Source organism: Sebastes umbrosus, chromosome 18 (genome assembly GCF_015220745.1).
Source record: "Sebastes umbrosus isolate fSebUmb1 chromosome 18, fSebUmb1.pri, whole genome shotgun sequence".
NCBI lineage: Eukaryota > Metazoa > Chordata > Actinopteri > Perciformes > Sebastidae > Sebastes > Sebastes umbrosus.
Window position 1 is genome coordinate 5,364,381 of NC_051286.1, and position 24,174 is coordinate 5,388,554.

The following is a 24,174-nucleotide window of genomic DNA, read 5'->3' on the forward strand; positions in this document are numbered from 1 at the left end:
TTTGTGGACTGCTGTTTTGAAGCCATTTTTGGCCGTCGCCATCTTGGTATCTTTGCAACCAAACGTGACACGAGAGGGTGGCGCTAAGTACAACCGAACGCTGAATAAGACATGTTTTAGGCGGTGTTTAATAATATAGAGCCAGGAATAAGATTTTTGATACCTGATGCTTCGGTCATATTTTACTCAAAGAGTATTGAGGTTTAATACTCGGCCCTAACTGTGGACGAACATTTAACAGTGAACCATATTTGAAAAAAAAAAAGAAGACTGTTTTTAATGACAGAATCAGAGGGGAAACACATCCTTTAGTCCATCCAGTGCATCAGGATGTTACTGTACAGAGGGAGTCTGTTCACACACAGAGAGGTCAGTCCGTGGGGGAAAGCATCCACTTCTCTTTTTGTTGAGGTAAACTAACAATTACAAAAAACACTATCTGGAAAACAAAATTATAAAAGGGGGAAATGTACAACAGGATTCGCAGTGAAACAGCTGTAGCTGCCCATGAAGGAGAGTGTTGTGCACTCTTCTCCTCTGGGTAAAGTCCTTGTAAAGGATTGTCTCTGTATTGCCGTGGTATGCTCTTCTGCAGCGTGTCCTCCTCCTCCTCCTCCTCCTCCTCCTCCTCTTCCTCCTGCTGCTGCTGCTGCTGCTATACGACGGCGTACTGCTGATACAGCAGCTCCCGGATCTTATAGTAGTCGTCACACAGGCAGCCTTCCAGGCCGATGCGTCCGGTCTCCGTCTGGACAAAGAGTACAGAGATGCACAGGTCATACGGGTCCATTCATTAACACTCTGCACAACATGGTTTCAACTTTAAACAGAGATGTACGGTCCCACAGACGTTCACAGACTCGGGATTTGAATGTCTAATGAAGCGATCCACTTCAAGTTTTCCCATTTAAACAGCACACACAGTCCTTTAAAAGTCTCATTTCTCTTTGATCTCATTTTCTGGGTTGAGTCTATTTTAGGTTCTTGACAATTATGCGTTTTGTTGTTGGTATCCTGGCTCACTCCTACTTTTCCTTCAGTTGTTAAAAGTCCTGCCTGTGATTCTTTTTCTTGTGCGTTTCTTCTGAGATGAGATGTTTTCATATGCCACTGGGGGTTTTATATCCTACTCACACCTCGGCTGTGTTTGTTTCTCTTTGTGTTTAATGTGCCAGCACTGCTATCTTATTTTATAGTGTGTAATAGGGCTGGGCGTTATTGCCAAAAAATATCACGATACAACGATATATATCGCATTATTTTCAAATATCCTCAAAGCACTTCATAAATGCTCGATTTAACCCTTTGATGCATACAACTTACGGCGTTGCGATGTACTGTAGGTGTTTACAGCGGCCGTGATTTCTTTGCATTTTGCACTATTTTTGTCATATGGGATTGCTTTGGAAAGCGAGGAAGCCAGAGTCATTTGCTTCTGGGCCGGTTCTGGTTGCTTTGGTCGTGTTCTCTCTACCCTACTCGCTATAATATATAAATCAATGCACCGGCGTTGGGAATAATACCAGTTAACACATAGAAATACATTCTTATACAATATCCACCTCTACCCTTGTTTTTCTAGACTCCAGACTCACCTGCTGTATTTCTTACACCATCTAAAACAACTTGTACTGATCAGCGCTGCGTGATCACGTCAACCAATCATCAAACAAAAGGGAGAAGTGCCTCACTGCTTTACAACAATATTATTTCTTATGGGGACAATTTTCAGGGTGCATCGCTACTTCTGCTGGCTCACAGTCAACAGAATCTAAGGCAATAAATACAGAAGTTTTTGAAGGTTACAAACAGGAGATGTGAAAGGATATATTTTTTGCGACGAGCCAAAAACCTTTTAAGTTCTTTAAATTTGTTGGACACTTAATTATTTTAAGTGTTTTGTACAGTTCCTTTAATTCTACAAGCTTTTCATTTCATTAAAATACTGGCTATATATCAACCAGGCAACTCCTTTTCAGATCTAAATATGAATCAATTTGGAATAAAAGCTCAACATTTTCATTGCGTGCTTTTGGGTGAAAAACAGGCCTGTGTCATATGTCTTGTGTGCTCGCCACTTTCCCTGTTGGGGGCTCGTGGTGACTATCTGATGGATAGCACACTCGCTGTGCCGGTGGGAAGGACAACTCACCCTGCGGACGGCCACCATGTTGTTGCACACCAGCACTCCTCCCACAAACTCGGCCTGGATGCCCTCTCTCAGCAGGACCTGCTTGAAGTCAGACAGGCGAGGCTCGTTGATGAACACCGACTGATGCCCTGGAATCTGGAGGGAGGACGGGAGAGAGAGCGCCAATCAGACGGAGGGCTGTCTGAATTGCTTATATGCCCTTGTGGACAAACACTAGTGGAATATCATTATAATGCCTTCTCAATCAGAGTCCCATGGCTATCTGTTCAGTGATTAACTCGTCTCTGCCGACTCACCTTGGGCAAACTGTCTCCAGACGTCTTTCCTGACAACATGAAAATAACGAGTTTTTGTCCACTGGCTGCAGCAGCTGATGGAACCTAAAAGTCATCTGTTGCTTGCACTATTTCATTAGCCATTAGTCATAAGGTGATCTGTTTTGTTCGCTGTTGCGTCATTTAGATGTTTGACCTTCGCTCTGTAGAATGATTTATATGCACAGTTTGACACTAGAAGGCTGCTTTCACATTCATCTACTGAAGGGGAAAGTTTCTCTGTGCTCACCTTAAATCTGACTTTAAAGGGATAGTTTGGGTGTTTTGAAGTGGGTTTGTACGAGGTACTTATTGATAGTCAGTGTATTACCTACAGTAGACGGTCGGCACGCCCCCAGTTTGGAGAAGCAGACAGGAGTTACCGTAGGGCAGTAAAGCAATGTGTTGCCAGCCTTAAATTATTATTCCAAACACGGTGGATAGAATCTTTAAGCAAGAAACATTTCTCAAAACCCTTAAACTCATATTCAGAAATATTGAAAATAAAGATCTTACCTCGAATGGAGGCAGTGGCTCCAGCGTGGGAATGACATCACTCTCCTCAGACACCTCCTTCTCGTCCTCCCCGAACAGGCTCTTCAAGGCGCGCTGCGCTGCCACCGCCGTGGCGTTAACGTCGACCTCGGGTTCAGGGGCGACCTCCATGGCCTGCTCGGTGTCCTCGACCTCCTCTTTCTCTTTCGCGCCCTCCTCAAGCATCACGCCCGTGTCCACCTTCACTACGCGCATGTCCAGCACGCCGTCGATCCAGGCGAGCTCCGTGTCCTTGGCCTTGCAGAACTGCAGGGAGCTCACCAACGAGTCTTTCAACCGTACCTTCGCCACGAGAAGATGAGACATGAGTCATGCAAGGTTGCTTTTATGCTTTTCTAAAGAAATCAACCCTGGAGCAGTTAACTTCTTGGCTCAATTTTACTATTTCACAGCAGAATACTTTAGCTTTATGAATCTATTAAACACATTTAAGGGACAACATGAAAGACGTACATACAACAATTCTGTATATCCAATCAGAACAATATTCCCTCTAATAAGAAGCAGGCGTTTACTGAGGCTGACCTGGTAGATGTGTGTTTCACTGGTGGCGTCTATAGTCTCCTGCAGTTTGGGCGTATAGACTTTGATGTCCTTGCTGAACGCCTTACAGAACTTTGCCAGGTCCAGACTGGCTTCTGGCGGCCCGTGAACGATCACCAGCTGTCTGGGCTTCATCTGTTTAATAATCTTCTTGATGGAGTCACCATCGGATCGACCTTCATAGTCTATGTACGTTATCCTCGCTCTGTAAGAAGAAGAATGGAGGCAGGATGAAGCTTTTTAAGACCGCTGAGTTGTCAAACATTATTTCATACCGGCACAGATAAGATTTCTTGATAGACTTGTTATTTATCCAGGAGAGGTTTGCTGAGTAGACGTAACAGTTTTTTTCCAACAACACTGAGCCTAAACAGTAACATTCCATCACAATCACAGCTGGAGGCCATCCAGCGAGCACAACACAGCAGTACCGCTGGCAACTTATCAGCTCTAGTGGTAGTTTAAAAGGGAGATGAGAAACATCGGGTAACTTTGGTATTTTTCAACCCTATTTTCTCCATGTTTTTGTGTCTTGGGGCTTTTCCGCTCTGAGTTGAATTTCTTTAACTCGAGGCGTTTCCCTGTGCTCCTGTAAAAACACGAGGCGCACAGAGTGGATAAACGCGAGGCGCTCGGCAACGCAAAAGCAGTGCGCAAAACGCTTCAGTCTCATTGAAAAAACGCACTCTGTCTGATCGAGGCCTTATAATAACAATCAGAGACAAAAAACAAAACAAGCAATTCTAGTGGACGTAAATGACGGTGCCAGATTGCCCCAATAGCACCATATTGCAGTGTGTGAGCAGCTGCCGTCTACAGCGCTTTCCCTCAATACTGGACCAATTTCAGAAACTGTTAGTCAGTTAGACAAAAAACATGAGAAAATAGGGTCCAGGTTGAAAAATACAGAAGTAAACCTTTAGAGTTTTGTCACAGAGGAAGACAGATTTAAAGGATCACTGACCTGATTTCAAGATTTTCTACACTGGAGATGCATTTGGTGGGAACGACGGAGAGATCCTGGTCCATGGGCTCATCACCGTTGGTCAACCCAGAATCCAGTTTGTTCTTCTCCTCCTCTGTGGCTTGTAGTTCAGGAACCAGAAACTCTTCTAGCCTGTGACAGAACAATAATGGCTTATTGATGATGGCAGCAAATAGTGGAAATTCTCTGTATCCATCTTTCTATAATCTGATGTACCTGATGATTTCCCCGTACTCGTCCCATTTGATTCTCTCTTCGTGCGTGGGAAACATTGGATAAGACTTTTTGGCTTGTTTGAAGAAGCTGCCTTTGCGGCTCCCCTCGCTCTTCATCATCAGGTCGTGGTGTTTAGTCTTCACTGCGGCCGGCTGATCCAGATCGTCGTCCATATCGCTCTCGTCACTCGAGTCGACATCCACCCTGCAAATTACATGAAATAAACATTAGCTGTGTACATACGAGTCTCATTTATTCCAAGGACAAACAACACATTTCTTTTCAGTTTGTTGTCTCAAAGTGTCATGACTCATCTCCCATTTACAGATTTCCATTTAAATGGCCTGTTTTGAATTTGCAATCTGGAGCACCATTTGCATTTCTGTTGGCTTTTTACATAATTTCCTGTTTCAGCGGTTAAAAGACAGTAAAATTGTATGAGACAAAAGACATCTAACCCTCAAGCTCCCGGTCGACCCCGTGTCTATTTCTACTCACTCTTTTGCTTGTTCGAGTTTTTTAGCTGCCTCTTTCTTCGCTTTATCCTTTTCAAGGTATTCCTCCAGCTCCTTGCCTTCCAGCTTCACTCTTTTCCTCACCTGTCATAGTGAGAAGGGTGAAAGATGGATATTGTGCAAATGATAGAATGACACATTTTGTTGTTTCCTCAGCTGGGTTTGAATGTGAGAGATGGGAGCTCCCCATGGGGCAAATGCTGCGGGAAGAGATAAACCCTTCATCGTGATAATGAGCATCGTGACTGCTGGTCTCACCTCCAGATCCAGCATCTTCTCTCCGGGGTTGTCAATGAGGTAGCGGGCTAGCGTTCCAGGTGTAGTGCGGTAGGTCAGGATGACGGAGTTTTTGGCGTCTTGGCACCACTGGATGAAGAGCTCTCTGGAAAAGCCAGACTCGAGGTCGGGCTGGCTGCACAGCACCACCTTGGGACTGGGCACTCGGGCCAGGTCTGCCAGACTGTGGCATAGTGTCAGGTGACGAAACTGGAACGGGTTGTTTCTCTTGTCTTCAAAACACCTCATGAGCTTGTCGCTCATCCACTCCACCTACAGAAAGACAGGAGATTGAGTTCATGTCATTGTGTACATCTATTTGGCAAATAAAATCATTCTGAATCTGAACAACTATCCAGGTCTGTGTCCGAAATCATTCACTCCATCACTACTCCCTACTCACTATCCAAGGAGTTCTATATAGAGGACTATATAATAAGCTTTCGGACACTACTCGGGTTGTTTTCTCAGCGCCGTTAATTACGTCATTGCTGTCACACAATTAAAACGTGCCAGATCAACGTCTGCTTCTGCTGGTAGACCGTCCATAATAAAAACTGACATGTATTTTTGTGATAAATACATACTGTAAGCTATTTTGTTGGGTTGTCTCTTAGCGAAATGCTCTGAGTGAATCTAAGTTCCCCCCTGATAAGCAATGATGCAGCGATGTCTAGGGCTTTTATTGTGAAAGGTAAGATTTAACAGATATTGTGAATGTGGGAGCAATAAGCGTATTTTCCCAATTTAATAAATGCAAAGTACTTTGTGGCCATTTGTGTTGTGATGCAGCTACTAAATATATTATCCATTTTTTCCTTCAGCGCAATGCATGATGGTATATAGTGCTCGGTTAGTGACCATCGTTGTATACTACTTTTCCCGATGCATTGTGGGATACTTTGAGTCCACTATATAGGGTATAAGAATTCTCACTATACATTCGGACAGCACTACTAAAATAGCGAACTCGCTATATAGTCCACTATGTAGTGAGTAGCGAGTGATTTCGGACACAGCCCTGATAAATTCACAAGAAAGGAAAGAGTACAAAATCCTCTAAAGTGTGAACATCAGTGATTGATACCTGGGACTTCGAGAACTCCACCACGTTATAGCTGACATTGTTCAGCAGAGCTAGTGGGTAGACTCCCAGCCCAGCATCCCTTGACCTCCAAATCTGGTCCAGGAGCTGAGCCAGCTCCAACACACGGCCAGCTGTGTCAACGGCAATAAGGACATTACCGTCGCCACGAAGGGTCTCCATTACATTGGCTGTGGGTAAAAAAGATATAAAGAAAATAAACTGCATTTTTCTCCCATTGTATTAATTTTAAATTGAGCAGTTTCACAGGAGGAATAGATGAAGGGGCTGAGAAGAACAAAACATGCAGTTTCATCCTTGTTCAACAGAAGTGCTGCTACTACACACCACACACATTATCCTGGTAATTTTCACACAGTAAACGAAACAAATACTGGACAGAAAGAGATTTGCTCCTTTGAATTACCTGCAGGATTACATGGTTCATTTGTAAGACCACTGGGACATGTTATAATAGGATTGCAATACTTCTCAAATGATTATTAATTTAATTAAATAAATACATACATTACTACTATAGAGTCTTGTGAAGATTACTTACTAAGGAGCAGCTCATCTCTTTCTTTGCGACGTAGCTGTACATATGTAGCATTGAAGGAATCTGTGATGAGTAACGAAGGACGACTGATGCTCTCCAACGAGCAGCCGTTGAGATGTCTAGAATAGAGAAACAGAGTTAAAATGGGCATGAGCGAACAGCCAAAACTAAAAACAAATCCCATTTCCTATCAATGTTTTTTGTGCTCACATTTCTCTCTTGTGGTTGAAGTCCACAGCATAAATAATCTCCTCCTCTCCATCCTTCACAATTTTCCAAATAGTGCCTCCAATCATGTGACCGGCTGGGAGGGGGGTGATGGAGAGACCATGCCCTTTCCCTGTCAGGTGAAAAGAAAGATATGAAACACTTTATGTATCTGCGGTGATTCCTGTCCTGACCTGTAGCACTGCTCCCAGTATACTGCACACACCAAAAAACTGACAATTCATTCATTCATTCACTCACTCACTCACTCACTCGTTCATGTGCTATATCAATGTATACTGCTGTGCAATATCAACATTTTATATTCATATGTGCAATAATGTGAACCCAAACACTCATCGTCTATTTTTTTATATCCTGTTTTCTACTGTTTACTTACTTACTATATCTTGCTTATTTATTTTTTACTGATGTCTCTTGTTTTTTGCACTATCCCCTTTGCTGCTGTAATCCTGCAAATTTCCCCCTCATGGGAAAGTTTTATCTTATCTTATCTTAAGGGTCTGCAACTAACTCACCTTTCAGATTGACAATCTGAGAGTATTTCAGCTGCTGGATTTTGTCAAAAGCAGAGTCCACGTCATCGAGGGTGAACAGTGTGAAATCTTCACTGTTGTTTCGAGACTAAAAGGAAGGAAATGATTCATAAATCAATGGTAATCGTGCAATCAAGGTGTGTAAATGAATCACTTTAGATGCATGACATTTCCCCACATCCTTATCTTACCTGATATTGATCATACATGAACATCTGACCCATCTTGTAGACAGGGATTGTAGCATATATAGTGCAGTTTAGACCCAGTTTCCCCACAGCGTATGGCAGGGCTCCCAGGTGTATGGGGTCAGGGTGGGAGAGGAGCACAGCATCCACCTGATGAACATACCTGGAGGGGGGAAAGGACATCACACAATTGTTTTAATACGCAGAAATTAAATAATAATAATAATAATAATAACTTGGATTTATATAGCGCCTTTCAAGAAACCCAAGGATGCTTAACATAGACATAAATATACACAACAAACGGAACATAGCAGTAGCTACAGGCCATAGACCTTGTTGAAGAGGTGGGTTTTAAGAAGTCTTTCGAAGCTGTCCAGAGATGGGGCGTTGCAGAGCTCTATGGGGAGAGAGTTCCAGAGGGTGGGGGCTGTCACACTGAAAGCTCTGTCCCCAAGAGTTTGCAGGTTTGTGTGGGGGAAGGAGAGCTGACCAGTGCCTGAGGATCTCAGGTTCCGGGACTGTGTGTATTGGTGGAGGAGGTCAGATAGGTACTGAGGAGCCAGGGCATTGAGCGATTTGTAGGTGAGGAGGATTTTGTAGGTGATGCGGGACTTGACAGGGAGCCAATGGAGGTGGATGAGGGTGAGGGTGATGTGCTGCCAGGGCTTGGTGCGGGTGAGAACCCTGGCAGCTGAGTTCTGCACATACTGGAGCCTGTCCAGGGCTTTGCTGGGAACACCGGACAGAACTCCATTGCAGTAGTCCCAACGGGAGGTGACGAAGGCATGGATGAGGGTTTCTGCCACAGAGTCAGAGAGTGATTGCCGGAGACGAGAGATGTTTTTTAGGAGGAAGAAAGCGGATTTGGTGATGAACTTGATGTGAGACTGGAATGAGAGAGTTGGGTCATGACACCCAACTCCGTGGGGAATACTGGGGAAAACTGATGTAAGTAGAAGATGGATACCATAATTACCGTTTCATAGCATCAATGATGTCCATTGAGAAGGTCTCATCCCAGCCACAGTCCAGCAGGAAGCGGAATTCATCCACCTGCAGCAGGTAGCAGAGGGCCGACTCCTCCTGAACACCTGACACCGCTGTCAGCTTGATAATGGATGTCATTTCTCTTCAGTTGTGCACGCTGAAAAGTACAGTTAACATCAAGTTATGCTTCAGGGGGACAGACAAAGGAGGACTGTCTTCAGGACAGATAATAATGCACACAGTGCACTTAAGACTAAGCTACTGGAGTTACCCTGCACTATACTCATTTTTAACAGTTTTCTTCATCTTCTTGTATTTTTGTATCTGGTATTTTTTTTTGTACTTTGCACTACTAGCTTTTTTTTTACTGCCTTTTTACCAACATGTTTCGCACTATGGAACTGTGATGCTGGAAACTTGAATTTCCCTCTGGATCAATAAAGTTACTATCTATATATATATATATATCTATCTATCTATCTATCTATCTAACCAACTACCTACCTACCTGACTGACTGACTATCTATCTAATTGACTATCTATCTATCTGACTGACTAACTATCTAACTATCTACATGTCTATCTATCTACATATCTATCTATCTACATATATATCTTTATATCTATCTATCTGTCTATCTATCTAACTAACTAACCAACTACCTACCTGACTGACTGTATGACTGACTGACTATCTATCTAATTGACTATCTATCTATCTGACTGACTGACTATCTAACTATCTATCTATCTATCTACATGTCTATCTATCTACATATCTATCTATCTATCTACATATCTATCTATCTATCTATCTAACTAACTAACCAACTACCTACCTACCTGACTAACTGTATGACTGACTGACTATCTATCTAATTGACTATCTATCTATCTGACTGACTAACTATCTATCTATCTATCTACATGTATATCTATCTATCTACCTATCTACATGTATATCTATCTATCTACCTATCTATCCATCTACATATCTACATATCTATCCATCTATCCATCTAATAAACAAATCAATATCACTTTAAGCTGTGTGGCCCTCTGTGACTTCCATTACACCAGATCACTCATTCAATACAATCAATTTAACATAACAAAACAAACACAAACCTGCTTCAACAGTCAAATAAAATAGTACATAACAATAGTATAATGTTGCTTTAAAGTTCGGCTTTTTAAAAATGTAGCTAGCTAGTCGAAGAATAAGTAAATTAAAGGTAAACAGTTTGGTTGCTAGCTAACAGCTAGCTAGTTTAGCAATGCTAACAAAGTACCCGGCAAACTCTGTCTAGTTAGCATGCTAGCTAGCATGCTAGCTGGCTACATGTAGCTGGTGGATGTAAATGACTTGGCTCGACAACAAAAAGAGGGTGTAACATACCACTAAATATGAGGTAATTTAAATTTGCTCCGGTTGAAATAGAAACACAATAAGTTAATTGTCTATAATTCCAACACTAAGTCATTTTGTTTATCGTTGTTAGCACACACTGGACTAGCGGACATGTTGGCCGCTGCGTCATGTGTCAAAGGTAGTGATGTGTAGGTCGCGAACGAGCCGGTTCAAAGAGCCGACTCTTTTAAGTGAATCATAAGAGCCGGATCCCTTCCGAGAGCCGTTTTTTTTTTCTTTCTTTAACCCTCCTATTATCTTTGGGGTCAATTTGACCCCATTCAATGTTTAACATCTAATAAATGATTGACCACATCATTTTTTTTGCTTCATATTTAATGACTTTTCCTAATTTAATGGGGACAACTGGGTAAACATAAAATTAAAATGATAATATGTTTTCAATGTCCTGTATACATGCTGTACGCATCGGTGTTCTTTGGGGTCAATTTGACCCCAGACTGTTTTAGCTGTATAAAACATATAAAAAATATCAACATTTTACACACATTTGTTTTGGATGATATTGAGGTCACTATAACATGCAGCTTTATAATCTTCAAAAAGCTTTAGGGCCCTAACCTAACATAACCATAACTGTAGTAGTGCGAGAACCACTGATAGTTCACACGACATGGGGGAGGGGAAACATCATTCTCGCGAAAACCTTGATATTTCCCCACGTTTTGGGGGCGGCAAAATATGGTTCCCGTGAAGATATTGATTTTATTTAAAGGGCTATTTAGGTAGTCAACAAACAAACATAAAGTACCTGACATAAACTCGGGTAACAATTTGAATTATAATCATTTTCTGGAGGTTTAAATTGCTGGGGTCAAATTGACCCCAAGGACAAAAGATGTTAGTAAATTTGAAGGTAACAGGAGAGTTAAAGGGACTATTTGTAACTTTCAGAAATGCTTGTTAACAGCGACACCTGTGGCCGTTAAGTCAACGAAAGTCAGCGCCGGGCTCGCGCTTGCTCGCTCTACATAGACATGAACGAGCAGACAAGATGAGTGAGAGTCGGAAACAAAGCAGCATGTAAAATTATGGTATTCTGGAAATTATAAGGTTTAGTATAATTATATTTAATAATTTAAGAGATATATGTGCATGCATACTAATCATAGGTCAAAACAGCTAAAGCTAAATTTGGCTGAATTATAAAAGGCAGAAGTGAAGTAAAAACGAAGAGCCGTTTAGGAGCCGAAAGAGCCGGCTTTTCTTTGGTGAGCTGAGCCAAATGATCTGGCTCACCAAGAAGAGTCGAAATTCCCATCACTGGTGTGAAAGGGTAAAGGAGCGTACCAAGTATGGAGGTGTTAACACAAATATTTTATTATGACAAAAAACACTGAATGCTCATTTTATCTGACTATATTTTAATTAATGTGCGTTACTATTTCCCATTCATAAGTTGCAACTGATATCATAACAAAATAAGGGTCATTATAATAATATATTTTTTTAAATTGTTGAAATAATACTGTCGCATTTGCGCAGTTGGTAGAGTCCGATGTCCTCTGCTTGCTGAGTGAAGAGCTAAAGGCTAAAGGCTACAGTTTGGTGTAAACAGAAGGTAATATTTCACTTATTACAGCATTGTGTCTCTTTAATATTTGACTCATTATACTCTAACATGTTAACCTTGCTAAACACAAAGTAATTACATTAATTGAGAAACCATTCTCAACGAAAACCTGCCACATATTGCTCATGCTAACTGCACTAGCTAACAGATTAGCTGGTGTCTGTGGTGCAGTTGGTGTTGAAGTGTGAAAGCTACAACAAGGATTACTTTAAACCATATATGAGGTAGCTGTCATTAATTAATAAGGTTTAGAGATTACTCACACTTAACATGCATTAGCTCAGAGCTTGCCTGACAAACATTAGCAGTATAGTTAATCCAAAAGTTCAATATTACACAGTCAAACTAACAACAGTGTGTTTCTAAATGTATTCCTGCTGTGTGTGTAAATGTGCTACATCATTGCTGTTTTGTTTAGTGTCACACTAGTTTTGTGGAGGTCCTGCAAATAAAGATGGACATGGAGAAAGATAGTATTCCTGTCTCTTATGTTTAGGTCCACAGATGTAGATGCAGATGTGATGGGGTTAAGCATTTCAGCATAGCAGATCCAGAATACCACTTTTTGCAAAGAATTATAGTCATTTTCTGATTTCAGTGTCTCCTAAGTCCTTTCAAAATGCATTGATCTTCATTTAGTGGCTGGCAGAGCAATCTACCAGATATGACTTTTCAGCAAATACAGTAGTACAATTTGTTATTGTAAGTAGCCATGTGTCATGTGGGTACTTCAATGTATGCAGTATTCCTTCCATACTATGTACATCTTGCACTGGTTTGTTACAATGGGCATGACGTGTAATGGCAGTTTTTAGATTAACTGGAATGATTCTGTCAGTTTTAAGAAAGCATAAGTCCCTCTATCGAACCTCAAATGCAAGTATAGTATATAATAATGTATATATAATCAGTGCCACATGATTTAGGTTAATGTGTCTTCTGCTTATTTCTGAAGGAACCATGGTGAACTTCATAGGACTTGCCCGTGAGCATTGGGTGAACATACTGGTGCCCATGGGCTTTGTAATCGGATGGTACCTTGACAAACAACAGGACCAGAAGCTGATGGCTTTCAGGAACAAAAGTGTTTTGTTCAGCAGGTAAGAATAAAAAGCAATTTCCCACCTTAATTTGTTTAAAAAGTAAAACAGGTTGTCAGTGGATCAGGTGATATTTATTTCAAAGTTGTGTGATGATGATTCTTGCTACTACTGCATACACACTTACCCCCAGTTTGAACTAATTACTATGCATACACGTCAGCAGAATGCTCAGTGATAAAGATAAACCATGAAATTAATTTCAAACAAAACACAACAGCTATATCCAATATACAGTAACAATATATTTACGGTATGGCACCCAAAAGCCTCTAGTTTTATGTGTCTACCACGTCCATTTTTCACTCCACGTTCAACACAAAATGTGAGATACCATACACTATTTTGATTGATTGTGACGGTAAGCATTTCAAAACTTGCCCTACATAAAGCAGGTCATTTAACGACAATGTTGCTCTGGGTGTAAGCTTATGCAACTTTCTGTCTTCTGTTGTCTTTAGGGAGCTGAAGCCTGGCGAGGAGGTGACCTGGAAGTAGACTGCCCCTACCTGGAATGTGTCCTGTCCCCTGTGGTGTGAATGACTGATGAGAATGTTTAAGAAGACTTCTGTATCTCTGTATTTTAGTTGTATCAACCGATAATAAACATGCCCTTTCTCATCAACATCATTTGGTACATGTTGGTGATTTTGGTTGCATAACATATTATTCATTCTTTTTTAAAAACTGGTTTATTTGATGCAGAACAGAGAGCAGATTCATAAATGGGTTGTTCACCGTGACCATTCCAGTAGAGCTAATGAAGACTACTTGGGGCAAGAAAATGGTTTTGCATTGTATTGTAGAGAAGCAAATCTATTCATGCAGTCAGCATGACTGAAAAAGAAGAAGAATCTGTGGCCACTACAGAGGTTCTGAAGTGTGGATGATCTCCCTCTCAAAAAGCAGCTCAGCCAAATTGATCTGGGGAGAAAATGAAAAACCATATGAGAAACAACTAATTTCACAAAAACAGAGGCTCAAATATTAATAATTTACAATAAATATCTATGTAAAATGGGATGTTTTAATAAGTCCATGAACGTTTAAGAATGGGGTGAGAACGACAGGCCTATTAACTAAAGTAATAAATTGTCAAATGCAAGACCCCTTCCTCCACAACACGACCGTACACAGAACAGAAACAATGCCTGAACGTACAGTAGCATCACTTAAAACAACATACCTTCTCTTCTGCAGAACCACATGGCAAACTTCCTACTGTCACAAATTTGGGATACGAATGGATCAGAAACTCAACGGCATCTGTGTGCTGAAAGAAAAAAAAACGATAATTAGGTGGTGACCAGCAGGGTTATTATAGTAAACTATAACGAAAATAAGCTGTGGAAAATATTTTTAGTAAACTGAATCTAAATAAAAACGATATCCTTTCAGAAAAACTTTACTGAACGATATTGTTTCAAGAGTTTTACACAGAAAGATCTTCCAATCTACCTCTACTTTTATTTCGAAACTCTTGAGCTCCTCTTTGTGGTAAACTCTGGAGTTTTCTGTTGTGTAGTAAAGATGAACAGCTTCTCCATCACTGCATAACCTGGGGGAGACAGAAAAGTTATTTTATTTCTGTTTTAATGGATCATTGAATCAGGTGTTGATCTGCTGTGAAATGCAATAAAAAGTTGGATTACCTGGCACATCCAGCACGGAGAACTCGGACTCGGGTCTGCGTTGTGATTTGTGCTCCTGCATCCATAACTTGCCCACGTTCCCACCTGGCAGACGCTCCTTGCACACTGCTGGCCAGCTCCTCTGTGGGAGATAGCATGAAATAATTAAAAACAGAAGCATTATGTATCTCAGGCTGTCCTGTTCTATTTAAAAAACTTTAATGTAATAGTAGAAGTCTCTTAAGTGAGTTAACTCCCAGACCTGATGCATCCAACTTATACCTGGTGTGAGCATGGGAGGAAGGCAGTCATGGAGGAAGCTTCTGGCTTTCTGATCCACGGCAGCGTCGACCGGGGCGTATGTTGTCAGCTTCTTCATCAGACTCTCAATTCGTGAGAAGAATTTTGTCCTGCGTGGGTCGTCCTTCACACACACACATTCATGAGGGGGGACTCATTAGTGGTTAATTGGTGAAAAGCCAAGGATAGTGATGGTGATGTTGATAGGAAGTGACAAATAAATACTAAATAAGTGATGAACTACCTCGTCAGAGTTCTGTACTCCCATGTATGTCAGGTAATCCAGAGGTAAACCCTGTCTGAACTCCACATCCTCTTCCATCGCTATTTCCAACGCTGCTGGAACCACCTGGAAAAAGGGCAGTTCAAAAGTGGAAAGACCTTCAATAAATATAAAAATATAACCTGGTTAAAGTGATTAACTGTATTGTTTAACCATTACACTATTTTTTATCCAGAATCAATACTGGAATACTACACACTAGAAATGATTAGAACCATCTTTCTCCGATTTTATTTCCCTGGATTGTTTAACCTTGTGTGTTGCGACGGCTCATAAAAAGAACGTACTGTAAAAGCCTTCATAAAGTGTCAGTTAAACCACATAAGTACCATAGGGGAAATGCTATCGGTTATTACATTATACCTGTAATGCTTCATCAATAAATGAGTATCACCTTGTGGAGGAGATCCCCCCAGCTGTTCTTCTGGTAAGAGGAGATGGTGATGTGGAGGGAGTGAGTGTCTGGGAGGCAGTCGCCCTGGTGGATGAATCCTCGGGGGAAGTAAAGGAGATCGCCGGCTTCTAGCACCACCTCCAGGATCGGCTTCCCAATGTCGGCTTGATCGAAGTTTACTGGAGAGGAAACGCAGTTTTAGAAATTCTTACACCTTTGTGCAATGAGCTATCTTTCTCCTTTCTCTGTCTGCTATACCTAGAATAAATTATAAATCAGCTCATGGGGCCTTCTGTCATTATGGTCCTACTCTCTGGAACTCTCTACCACATGAACTAAGGTCTGCAACAACGGTGTCTTCTTTTAAAAGCAGACTAAAAACATATCCGTTTGTCATGTATGATCTTTGCTTGTTTTCATTTTTTATTTTGAAGCACATCGAGTCTTCGCCTGTTGAATGAAATGTGCTATATAAATAAAACTTGACTGATTGATTGATAGATAGGTGTGTGTAAATCAAGTTTCCAACCAAATTGAGGGAAATGGCTTTCACTACAAGAAAAAAAAAAAAATACAAATAAAATAAACATTTTTTTACTCACCACTTGAAAGCACAGGCAAGACCTCCTCGTCTGTCCTACAAAAAAGTCAGAAAAACAACTTCAAAGTATGTTTCTTGGCATCAATCTCTCACTTACTAACTTGATATCAAACTACAAGGAAAACATTTAAGTGTATCATGAGCCACGTATGTTAAATGTAGAGTATAAAAACTGGATCAGCTACCAATTGCAAAGGATTAGTGCAAATGACTTGGTGTTCTATCTCAAAATGTTGAACTGATCTACAAGTTTCCGCATTGTTAATGTAGCAAAGACTTGACGCTGTCACTTTAAAAAGGCTCCCTATCTGTAGCTCACCTCGGGCTGTACACTCTCCAGTGTTTCTTCCCCTCCAGTTGAACCACAAACGCCTCAATGTCGTCATAATGTGGAGCGAAGCCTTGTGTTCCAGGTGGTGTCAAGTATCTGGTTTAAAAGGATTAAAAAAACACACATTTAACAGTAACCGATAGCATCCGACATGGTTTCCAGGACAATCACTGTCCCACATACTTACACGTTGGCTCCTGCCATGCTGCCAAACTGCTCTTGGAGGATGGACAGCACATTCCACACTGTGGAGGAGAAAGCCTGAGGATTCAGCATGCGGAGGGAGCAGCCACTCTGGGAAACGGGAGACACCGTGATGATTACTAATCTGCGATGAGTGCAGCGTGCAGATGGTGCACTGATACTTTTAATGCACTTAAAATGACTTCTAGCTTGCAGCACAGAAAATATTAAAATGAACACACATCTAACTGCTTTTTAATGAAGGAAAATTTCAAAGTGAGAAGAAAATGTAATAAATACAGACAGCTGGTGCAGCTAACATGCTGCAAAGGGACCAATTATAAGGAATGTAAAAAATGCAGAATCACAGTAATGTTGCATTGGTAATAATCACATACTGTATACAAATCATCAGTGAGGCCTTATATTACCCCGTAGAAGTCCCACACAGTGAATGGCAGAGCTCTGCCCGGAGGATTGTGTGTCTCCCTCTTGCCGTTAGTGTAGCTCGTGACATCCAGGTTGACTCCATACTGAACGTCCTCCTTAAATTAAACAACGCAGACAAGTCGTTCAGTTACAGATCTTCATTATCTATCAAAGAGCAGAATGCAATACAAGACAGTGTTGCGGTGGCGGAGAACAATCCTCATAAAGCTGCCAGTGCTTGTCCAACTTTTGGCAGTAGAGACCTGTCTCCTAATTAACACAACTTTTGTGTTGTCGATTATGCAACCAGACTTTTGATCATGTTTCCAAAAAGGAAAAACAATCCCACATTGTATAACTTCATAGTGTATAAAAGATCCATCTTGACGATAACATAACCAATGATTTCCAAAACAGATGGGGGAAATTATAGATAAAGTAAGTATGGATGAGTTGATGTTTTAGATCCTTACCTGTCTTAATATGCGATCAAACTCTGCTGTGGAGAACAGTCCCTTGTAGTAATCTGGATTCTTACGCTGAACAAGAATGGGCTTCTTTTCCCACGTTTCCCTTCGGAGAGAGGAAAAAATATTAGCCGGCAAATGCTTTTGATTATTTCATCAAGACATTTCTTATGGTACAGTTTTACATACACACATATATAGTATATATGGCAATCAAAGAGGTGAATGAAGAGGAATCTTCATGTGTTGTTTGGGTGTGTTTTTATGGGAATGCGGATCTTTCAGACGCACTCTTGGTTTAGGTGGCTCTCTTGGCTACAACACTGATGCAAACACACTCATCTGTACCTGAAGAAGGCCTTGGAAAGAACGGGGCTGATGAGCCACTGGAACAGTTTGCTCGCTCTCTCCCTGCTGTTGTTGACTTTAGCAAGGTCGGCCAGCAAAGCATCCAGAGCCTCACCATCTCCATTGACACACTCCTCGACCTGCGTTAGAGGCATAAAGAATATCTATGAACCACAACTCAACAGTATGGTCAAAAGAAAAACTACTATTAATACTTTAGGGGTAAGAAAACAACGTTAACATTCAGAATAACAGATCAGAACATTTCATGGATGTGGAAATAGCATTTATCTTTTAACAGGAGAGACTTCAGAGACCAGGCGCGAAGCACACTGGAGCACACCGATATAAGGCAAAAGAAACTCTCTTTGCAGCAGGTACACACTTACTTCTTTAATTCCCTTCATATTCTCCTCTCTTTGTGCAGACTTCTGGAGCTTCTTTCGCATGTTCTTCCTCTGTGGCTTTAATTGAGCTTTAACTGTGTTGACCTTACTGACGCCATTCTCCTTCGTTCTTTTCTTCTTCTTCTCTGCCACCTAGAACACAACACAAGTTGACATAAGTGAAGATATATATATATATTTTTAATAATATTTTATTTCAAAATTTCAATACAATATATTTGCATGTTCAGATGCTTCATTACAGTTCTGCAAAAATACCTTACAGTATAAAAATAATATAAATATAAATTGTAAAATATACAACAAATAAACTGTAAGGAAAATAAAATAAAAAACAAACAAATAAACAAAAAACATTCGGGGCCTGCTAAACAAATGGAATAAATTAGAAATTTTTAACAATTTAATAGTTTTGGTCAATTTAGAATTTTTGAGTTTAAAGTTTTTCATCATAGTCAAATATGTTTTAAAATCAGTATTCTTTAAACAAATAAAAAGGAGGGTATTCTTTTAAACCATATAATTTATGTAGATAATATTTAGCTAGGATAATAATCAAATTAATTATGTAAATCTCATCTGCCGAAAAACTGGGATTGCTGACAGTGAATAATATCTCAATCTGTGTTAGAATAATAATGTGATTATATGATATCCTCTGCAAATGAACCAAAAAGAAGTGGCATGAAAACAATCTACAAACACATGTTCAATAGTCTCCCCTTCACAATTACAAAAAGTGCATCTATTGTTAACAGTTACAAAGAATTTCCTAATCTTATCTTTAACAGGTTAGTATCTGTGTGTACAATCTTAAATAGAAACTCCTTGATTTGATTTGTAATTATAGATTTATGAGGTAACAGAAATATATAGTTCCATTGTAATCTATTTAAACATACCCACCTTTATGTTTGCATATGGGAGTAGTGATATGTTCAAGATGATTTCACAAGTGAAGATATATACATATTTAGTGTGGATAAATGAGGAGCAGATAACAGGGTTTAATAGCTATGCATGGTTTCAGCACCTCCTGCAGCAGCTCTAAATATATCACAGAGAACAACACCAGAAACCAGAAACTAAACCAGCTTTATACTAAATTATTTTAATAATATTTACCTGCAGGGAAGACTTCTTAGCAGGAGGAGAAACGTCTGTTGACAGAGTTTGATACAAGGCAAAAGCTGACATGTGTTTTCTCTCCATTTTCCAGAAACTACCTCATCACCCTGCGACTGACTGCGAGGAGATTCTTCCTCTTCTTCTTCTACGGCTATTTCTTCGACGGACTCACTGCTGCCACCTACAGAGTCGTACTACAAGGTGCAGCCCACTTAGGACTGAAAGAAAAACTATGCACATCTTTAAAAAATACAAATGTATTTATTGAATTTTCCAAAAATAGTCAACAAATACATGAAGAAAGAAAGAAGAAAATAACAAGAAAATACATACAAAAAAATATACACACAGTGGTGGAGGAAGTATTACTACTATTAGTACTATTACTTTTACTTGAGTAAAAGTAGCAATACTACAGTTTAAAAACACTCTGTTACAAGTAAAAGCCCTGCATTCAAAATATTAAATTAAGTAAAAGTACAAAAGTATTAACATCAAAATATACTTAAAGTACCAAAAGTAAACACATTTAATTATATATATATATATTTTAATATTATTAATATTATTATTATTATTATTATTATTATTATTATTATTATTATTTATATATATATATATTCATGTTTCTTATGAAAACAGTGCTGCAAAATTATTGGTTGTGTATATCTGTACATTTACAACATCCTTGTTTATGTTCTTTGCTGTGCTGTTTTGCTTTTTGTTTTTTCATTCATTATAAACAATTTGTAAAAATTAAACAAATAAACCACCAAACGTACCCTGAAGATGCAAATGTCCTTGCCATCTGTAAGAGTTTTATTATATTTATTATTATTTATATATATGATCAAATCAAATCAGCAACAAACACATAACATAAACAAACAATAACATCAAGTAATAAATAATACAAAATAACCAATTCTCATTGAAAGATGATGAGTTCTTGCTTAAAAATGCAACATTTTTTATTGAATGCTGTACTTAAAAATGTTTTTTTTCTTTATTAACTTATTTGTTTAATTAATTTATTATTATTACTATCTTTTCTTTGTATTAACATTATTATTATTTTTAATTATATATATATTTTTCAACTATTATTATTATTATTATTTTTTCTTTTCTTCATTTTATTTCAATTTTGAATGCTGAAGTTGTTTTCCCTAGTGTACTACTTGTGTTCGTCTTTAAGCTTGACTACTTAAAAAATTGGTTTATAAACTATTGTAATTACGAACTGTAAATTGCATATATGAAAACACCTTAAAAAAAGGGGAAAAAATAAAGTATGACATTTTTATTTTTATTTTATACGATATGATGCGATCCGATACAACTTTATTGTCAGTTTGCACTGAAATTCATTTTGCATCCGTGGGCAGCTCAGTTTGAGGAAAAAGTACACATACAATAGACATACTGTTACCACAGACAGACAGACAAGTAAGACCCACCAGACAAAAAACAAAACACATCATAATTATTCATACATAACCCATTAAAAAAGTGCCATCTGTCCTCTGGATTTACATGTCTTTAGCAGCACATTAATTATTTAACCTCGGAAGTATGAAAAAAAAAAATATTTTTTATGAAAATATTATAAAATATTTATAAATAAAATATTTGTATGAATAAAATAAATAATCATATGACATTATTATTTTATTATTATAAATAAAAATATATATTATCACATAAAAAAACCATTTATCTCCTTAACAAGTGTCACTACATAGCACCCACTTTGACCACTAGGTGGAGCATTGCCCCAATATTTCATGAACGACACGGTATAATGAACACCATTTCCCAGAATGCTTTGCTTTGTGCTGTGTCGGTGCTGTTTGTCCAGCCGTTGCTCTCCAACAATGCAGCTTTTAATGGAGCTGTGAAGCTGAAGCGCTGCAACACCGCAGGCTGGTCCGGTGACGAGGAGTAGTCGGTTCAAATCCAACGGTAACCGGGATTTTAACGGTTTGACCAACCAATGTAGTCTGCTGTGACTCAGTTTGTTTTATTAGAGACATCCTGGACTCTTCTTCTGCTGGAGGTGAGTAGCTAACTGAAGCTAACGGTGGTCTGTGTGTGTAGTTGATGCTAGCAGGCTAATTAACCAGATGAGACATATGTCCTCTTGTGTCTGTCCAGCAAACCTCCCTCTGTCCATATTCAGCTAATACTATAGCCGAATTTTCACTTGTCGTATGTGTGTTGTAGATGCGGGATTTCTAACTGTTTAGTCAGAGTTAAATATAAAAGATTGGTAGTTTTTATAAAGACTTTTTGAGTCGTTGCAAGTCGTGAGTCTGTTTTGCTTTGATCTCTGCTACGTCAACCAAACTGCTGCTTTGCCCCAATGTAAGTAGTCTTAAACGTTATATTACTGACTAACATGTTAATATATGAACACATTTTTATTATTTGAACCCCCTTTTTAATTGTGAAACCCACCAAACCCCCAAAACATGCCACTCTTTAAAAAAAAAATGTCACGCCAAACTCCATTCAAAAAACTAGCAATTTAGTGTCGACATTCAAGATTCAAGATAATTGGCCAGATGAGACAAAAGTCCCCTTGTGTCTGTCCACAGCAAACCCCCCTCTGTCCATATTTGGATAATACTATAGCCGAATTTTCACTTGTCTTTAGTGTGAACTAGATGCGGGATTTCTAAGGTTTTAGTTAACGTTATATATAAAAGATTTGTAGTTTTGTATAAAGACTTTTTTAGGCAGTTGCAAGTCGTGAGTCTGTTTTGCTTTGATCTCTGCTACGTCAACCAAACTGCTGCTTTACCCCAATGTAAGTAGTCTGTTATGTTATATGAGTGATTCAAATGTTAAGCATCTAACAAATTTTATTATTTGAACCCCCCTTTTTAATTGTGAAACCCACAAACCCCCAAAACATGCCTTTTTAGTAGGAGTAAAATGTCACGCCAAACTCCATTAAAAAAACTAGCAATTTAGTGTCGCCATTCAAGATTAAAGATAATTGGCCAGATGAGACATATGTCCCCTTGTGTCTGTCCCCAGCAAATCTCCCTCTGTCCATATTTAGCTAATACCATAGCCGAATTTTCACTTGTCTTTAGTGTGATCTAGATGCAGGGTTTCAAACTGTTTAGTTAGAGTTAAATATAAAAGATTTGTAGTTTTGTATAAAGACTTTTTTAGGCAGTTGAGTCATTGCAAGTCGTGAGTGTGTTTTGCTTTGATCTCTGCTACGTCAACCAAACTGCTGCTTCACCTGCGATGTAACTAGTCTATAACATTATATGACTGACTAAAAAGTTAGGTATCTAAACACATTTTATTATTTGAACCCCCCTTTTAATTGTGAAACCCTTAAACCCCCAAAACATGCCTTTTTAGTACGAGTAAAAATGTCACGCCAAACTCCATTCAAAAAACTAGCAATTTAAAGTCGAACGCTCAGTGTGCACGCATACATAACTGGCATGATAATGTATGGTGATTTGTGAAACCATAATGAGCTTCTGGTTAAATCAACATGCTTTAATGAGCCGATGACGAGTGTTTCTGCGACTCATTGATTATACAGTATATTAACACACAAACTTATTACTGCTATTATTATTATTGACGAACACGTTATAAAATTAAGGATTTGTATATGGAAGTTCTGGGTTAAGGGTTGTGTTGAAATCTTGCTCTGTGAGTCATGTTTCCTTTGCCATTGAGCAAGATAACTGTAATAATTGTGACCTGCTCGTCAAAGAGGATGTTTTGTTCTATTATAAAGTATCAATTCCATATGATATAGTCTAAATTAAACAAGAATATGTTCTTGCTAAATGTTTTGTCCTTTTTTTGACTAAATTGTTGATTACACTCAGTTGCCATCCCAACTGTACAAATTAGGGTAGACAAAAAATTAGAAACACCCAACATCTGACCATTTACAACCTACATGAAGGTAGTATTCATTGCAGGACTGTATTAGACTGTATTAATCTAGTTGTACCTAATAAACTGGAAACTGAGTGCAGATGTTGTGTAATTTGTATTGTGGTAATCTACCAATGCCTGATGAGCAGCTTAGCAGAGTTTAATGACGGGAGCCACTTGTAGTTTGGGAAATGTATCCCAGTATAGCCTCTATTAAGGCTGGTGTTACACTGAAATCTGTGACCGCAGAGAGCCAGCAACATATAAGGTCATCATTTCTGACAGTCGGTCTTCAGAAAATGTGACCCCACTATACCTATCTTTTACTTTTCTTTTAGAATTTTGTGAATATATCTTTAAATTAAAAAGATACCCATAGAACCCATTTTCATTCACATATCTTGAGGTCAGAGGTGAAGGGACCCCTTTGAAAATGGCCATGACAGTTTTTCCTCGCCAAAATTTAGCGCAAGTTTGGAGCGTTATTTACCCTCCTTTGCGGCA

At 39.2% G+C, this 24,174-nt stretch overlaps 4 protein-coding genes across 5 annotated transcripts in view; 2 read left to right on the plus strand and 2 right to left on the minus strand.

Moving 5' to 3' along the window:
• Positions 1–250: 250 nt before the first annotated feature.
• cpsf2 (cleavage and polyadenylation specific factor 2) lies at positions 251–10,728 on the minus strand. Of its 2 annotated transcripts, none has more exons than XM_037751371.1 (15): positions 10,542–10,728; positions 9,131–9,298; positions 8,155–8,314; positions 7,946–8,051; positions 7,410–7,539; positions 7,203–7,318; positions 6,644–6,831; positions 5,539–5,829; positions 5,264–5,364; positions 4,766–4,969; positions 4,529–4,681; positions 3,547–3,769; positions 2,983–3,303; positions 2,153–2,287; positions 251–748 (listed from the first exon to the last, which is right to left on the minus strand). In XM_037751371.1, exons 2-15 carry the CDS (start codon positions 9,277–9,279, stop codon positions 656–658), a joined length of 2,370 nt encoding a protein of 789 aa, XP_037607299.1. In that variant the 5' UTR covers positions 9,280–9,298; positions 10,542–10,728; the 3' UTR covers positions 251–655. The 2 variants fall into 2 exon arrangements, with proteins under 2 accessions (XP_037607299.1, XP_037607300.1); XM_037751372.1 differs by lacking the exon at positions 10,542–10,728 and adding an exon at positions 10,271–10,418.
• A 1,325-nt stretch (positions 10,729–12,053) lies between these two features.
• LOC119477351 (NADH dehydrogenase [ubiquinone] 1 beta subcomplex subunit 1-like) lies at positions 12,054–13,872 on the plus strand. The gene is made up of 3 exons (XM_037751399.1): positions 12,054–12,135; positions 13,103–13,247; positions 13,709–13,872. Exons 2-3 carry the CDS (start codon positions 13,108–13,110, stop codon positions 13,743–13,745), a joined length of 177 nt encoding a protein of 58 aa, XP_037607327.1. The 5' UTR covers positions 12,054–12,135; positions 13,103–13,107; the 3' UTR covers positions 13,746–13,872.
• Positions 13,873–13,916: 44 nt separating this feature from the next.
• On the minus strand, positions 13,917–19,925 carry riox1 (ribosomal oxygenase 1). The gene is made up of 15 exons (XM_037751397.1): positions 19,747–19,925; positions 18,604–18,753; positions 18,215–18,354; positions 17,873–17,972; positions 17,402–17,515; positions 16,975–17,081; positions 16,776–16,883; positions 16,458–16,492; positions 15,856–16,034; positions 15,423–15,527; positions 15,161–15,302; positions 14,900–15,020; positions 14,706–14,805; positions 14,434–14,520; positions 13,917–14,171 (listed from the first exon to the last, which is right to left on the minus strand). Exons 1-15 carry the CDS (start codon positions 19,831–19,833, stop codon positions 14,112–14,114), a joined length of 1,635 nt encoding a protein of 544 aa, XP_037607325.1. The 5' UTR covers positions 19,834–19,925; the 3' UTR covers positions 13,917–14,111.
• A 1,659-nt stretch (positions 19,926–21,584) lies between these two features.
• extl3 (exostosin-like glycosyltransferase 3) overlaps positions 21,585–24,174 on the plus strand; it is a 36,324-nt gene continuing 33,734 nt past the window's right edge. The window contains exon 1 of the mRNA XM_037750983.1: positions 21,585–21,808. The gene's annotated coding sequence lies outside the window, so the exon portion shown is untranslated. The remainder of the gene's footprint in view (positions 21,809–24,174) is intronic.

Excerpts from the sequence above, each read along its gene's own strand:
- cpsf2 (XM_037751371.1), bottom strand. The coding sequence starts at position 9,279 with ATGACATCCATTATCAAGCTGACAGCGGTGTCAGGTGTTCAGGAGGAG. Across the intron at positions 5,365-5,538 it reads AGAAGATGCTGGATCTGGAG|GTGAGGAAAAGAGTGAAGCT; the intron begins GTGAGACCAGCA and ends TCACTATGACAG. Across the intron at positions 749-2,152 it reads ACATGGTGGCCGTCCGCAGG|ACGGAGACCGGACGCATCGG; the intron begins GTGAGTTGTCCT and ends CTCTTTGTCCAG.
- LOC119477351 (XM_037751399.1), top strand. The coding sequence starts at position 13,108 with ATGGTGAACTTCATAGGACTTGCCCGTGAGCATTGGGTGAACATACTG. Across the intron at positions 13,248-13,708 it reads AAAAGTGTTTTGTTCAGCAG|GGAGCTGAAGCCTGGCGAGG; the intron begins GTAAGAATAAAA and ends TGTTGTCTTTAG.
- riox1 (XM_037751397.1), bottom strand. The coding sequence starts at position 19,833 with ATGGAGAGAAAACACATGTCAGCTTTTGCCTTGTATCAAACTCTGTCA. Across the intron at positions 17,973-18,214 it reads CTTTCCAAGGCCTTCTTCAG|GGAAACGTGGGAAAAGAAGC; the intron begins GTACAGATGAGT and ends CTCTCTCCGAAG. Across the intron at positions 17,082-17,401 it reads CTGTGTGGGACTTCTACGGG|AGTGGCTGCTCCCTCCGCAT; the intron begins GTAATATAAGGC and ends CCCGTTTCCCAG.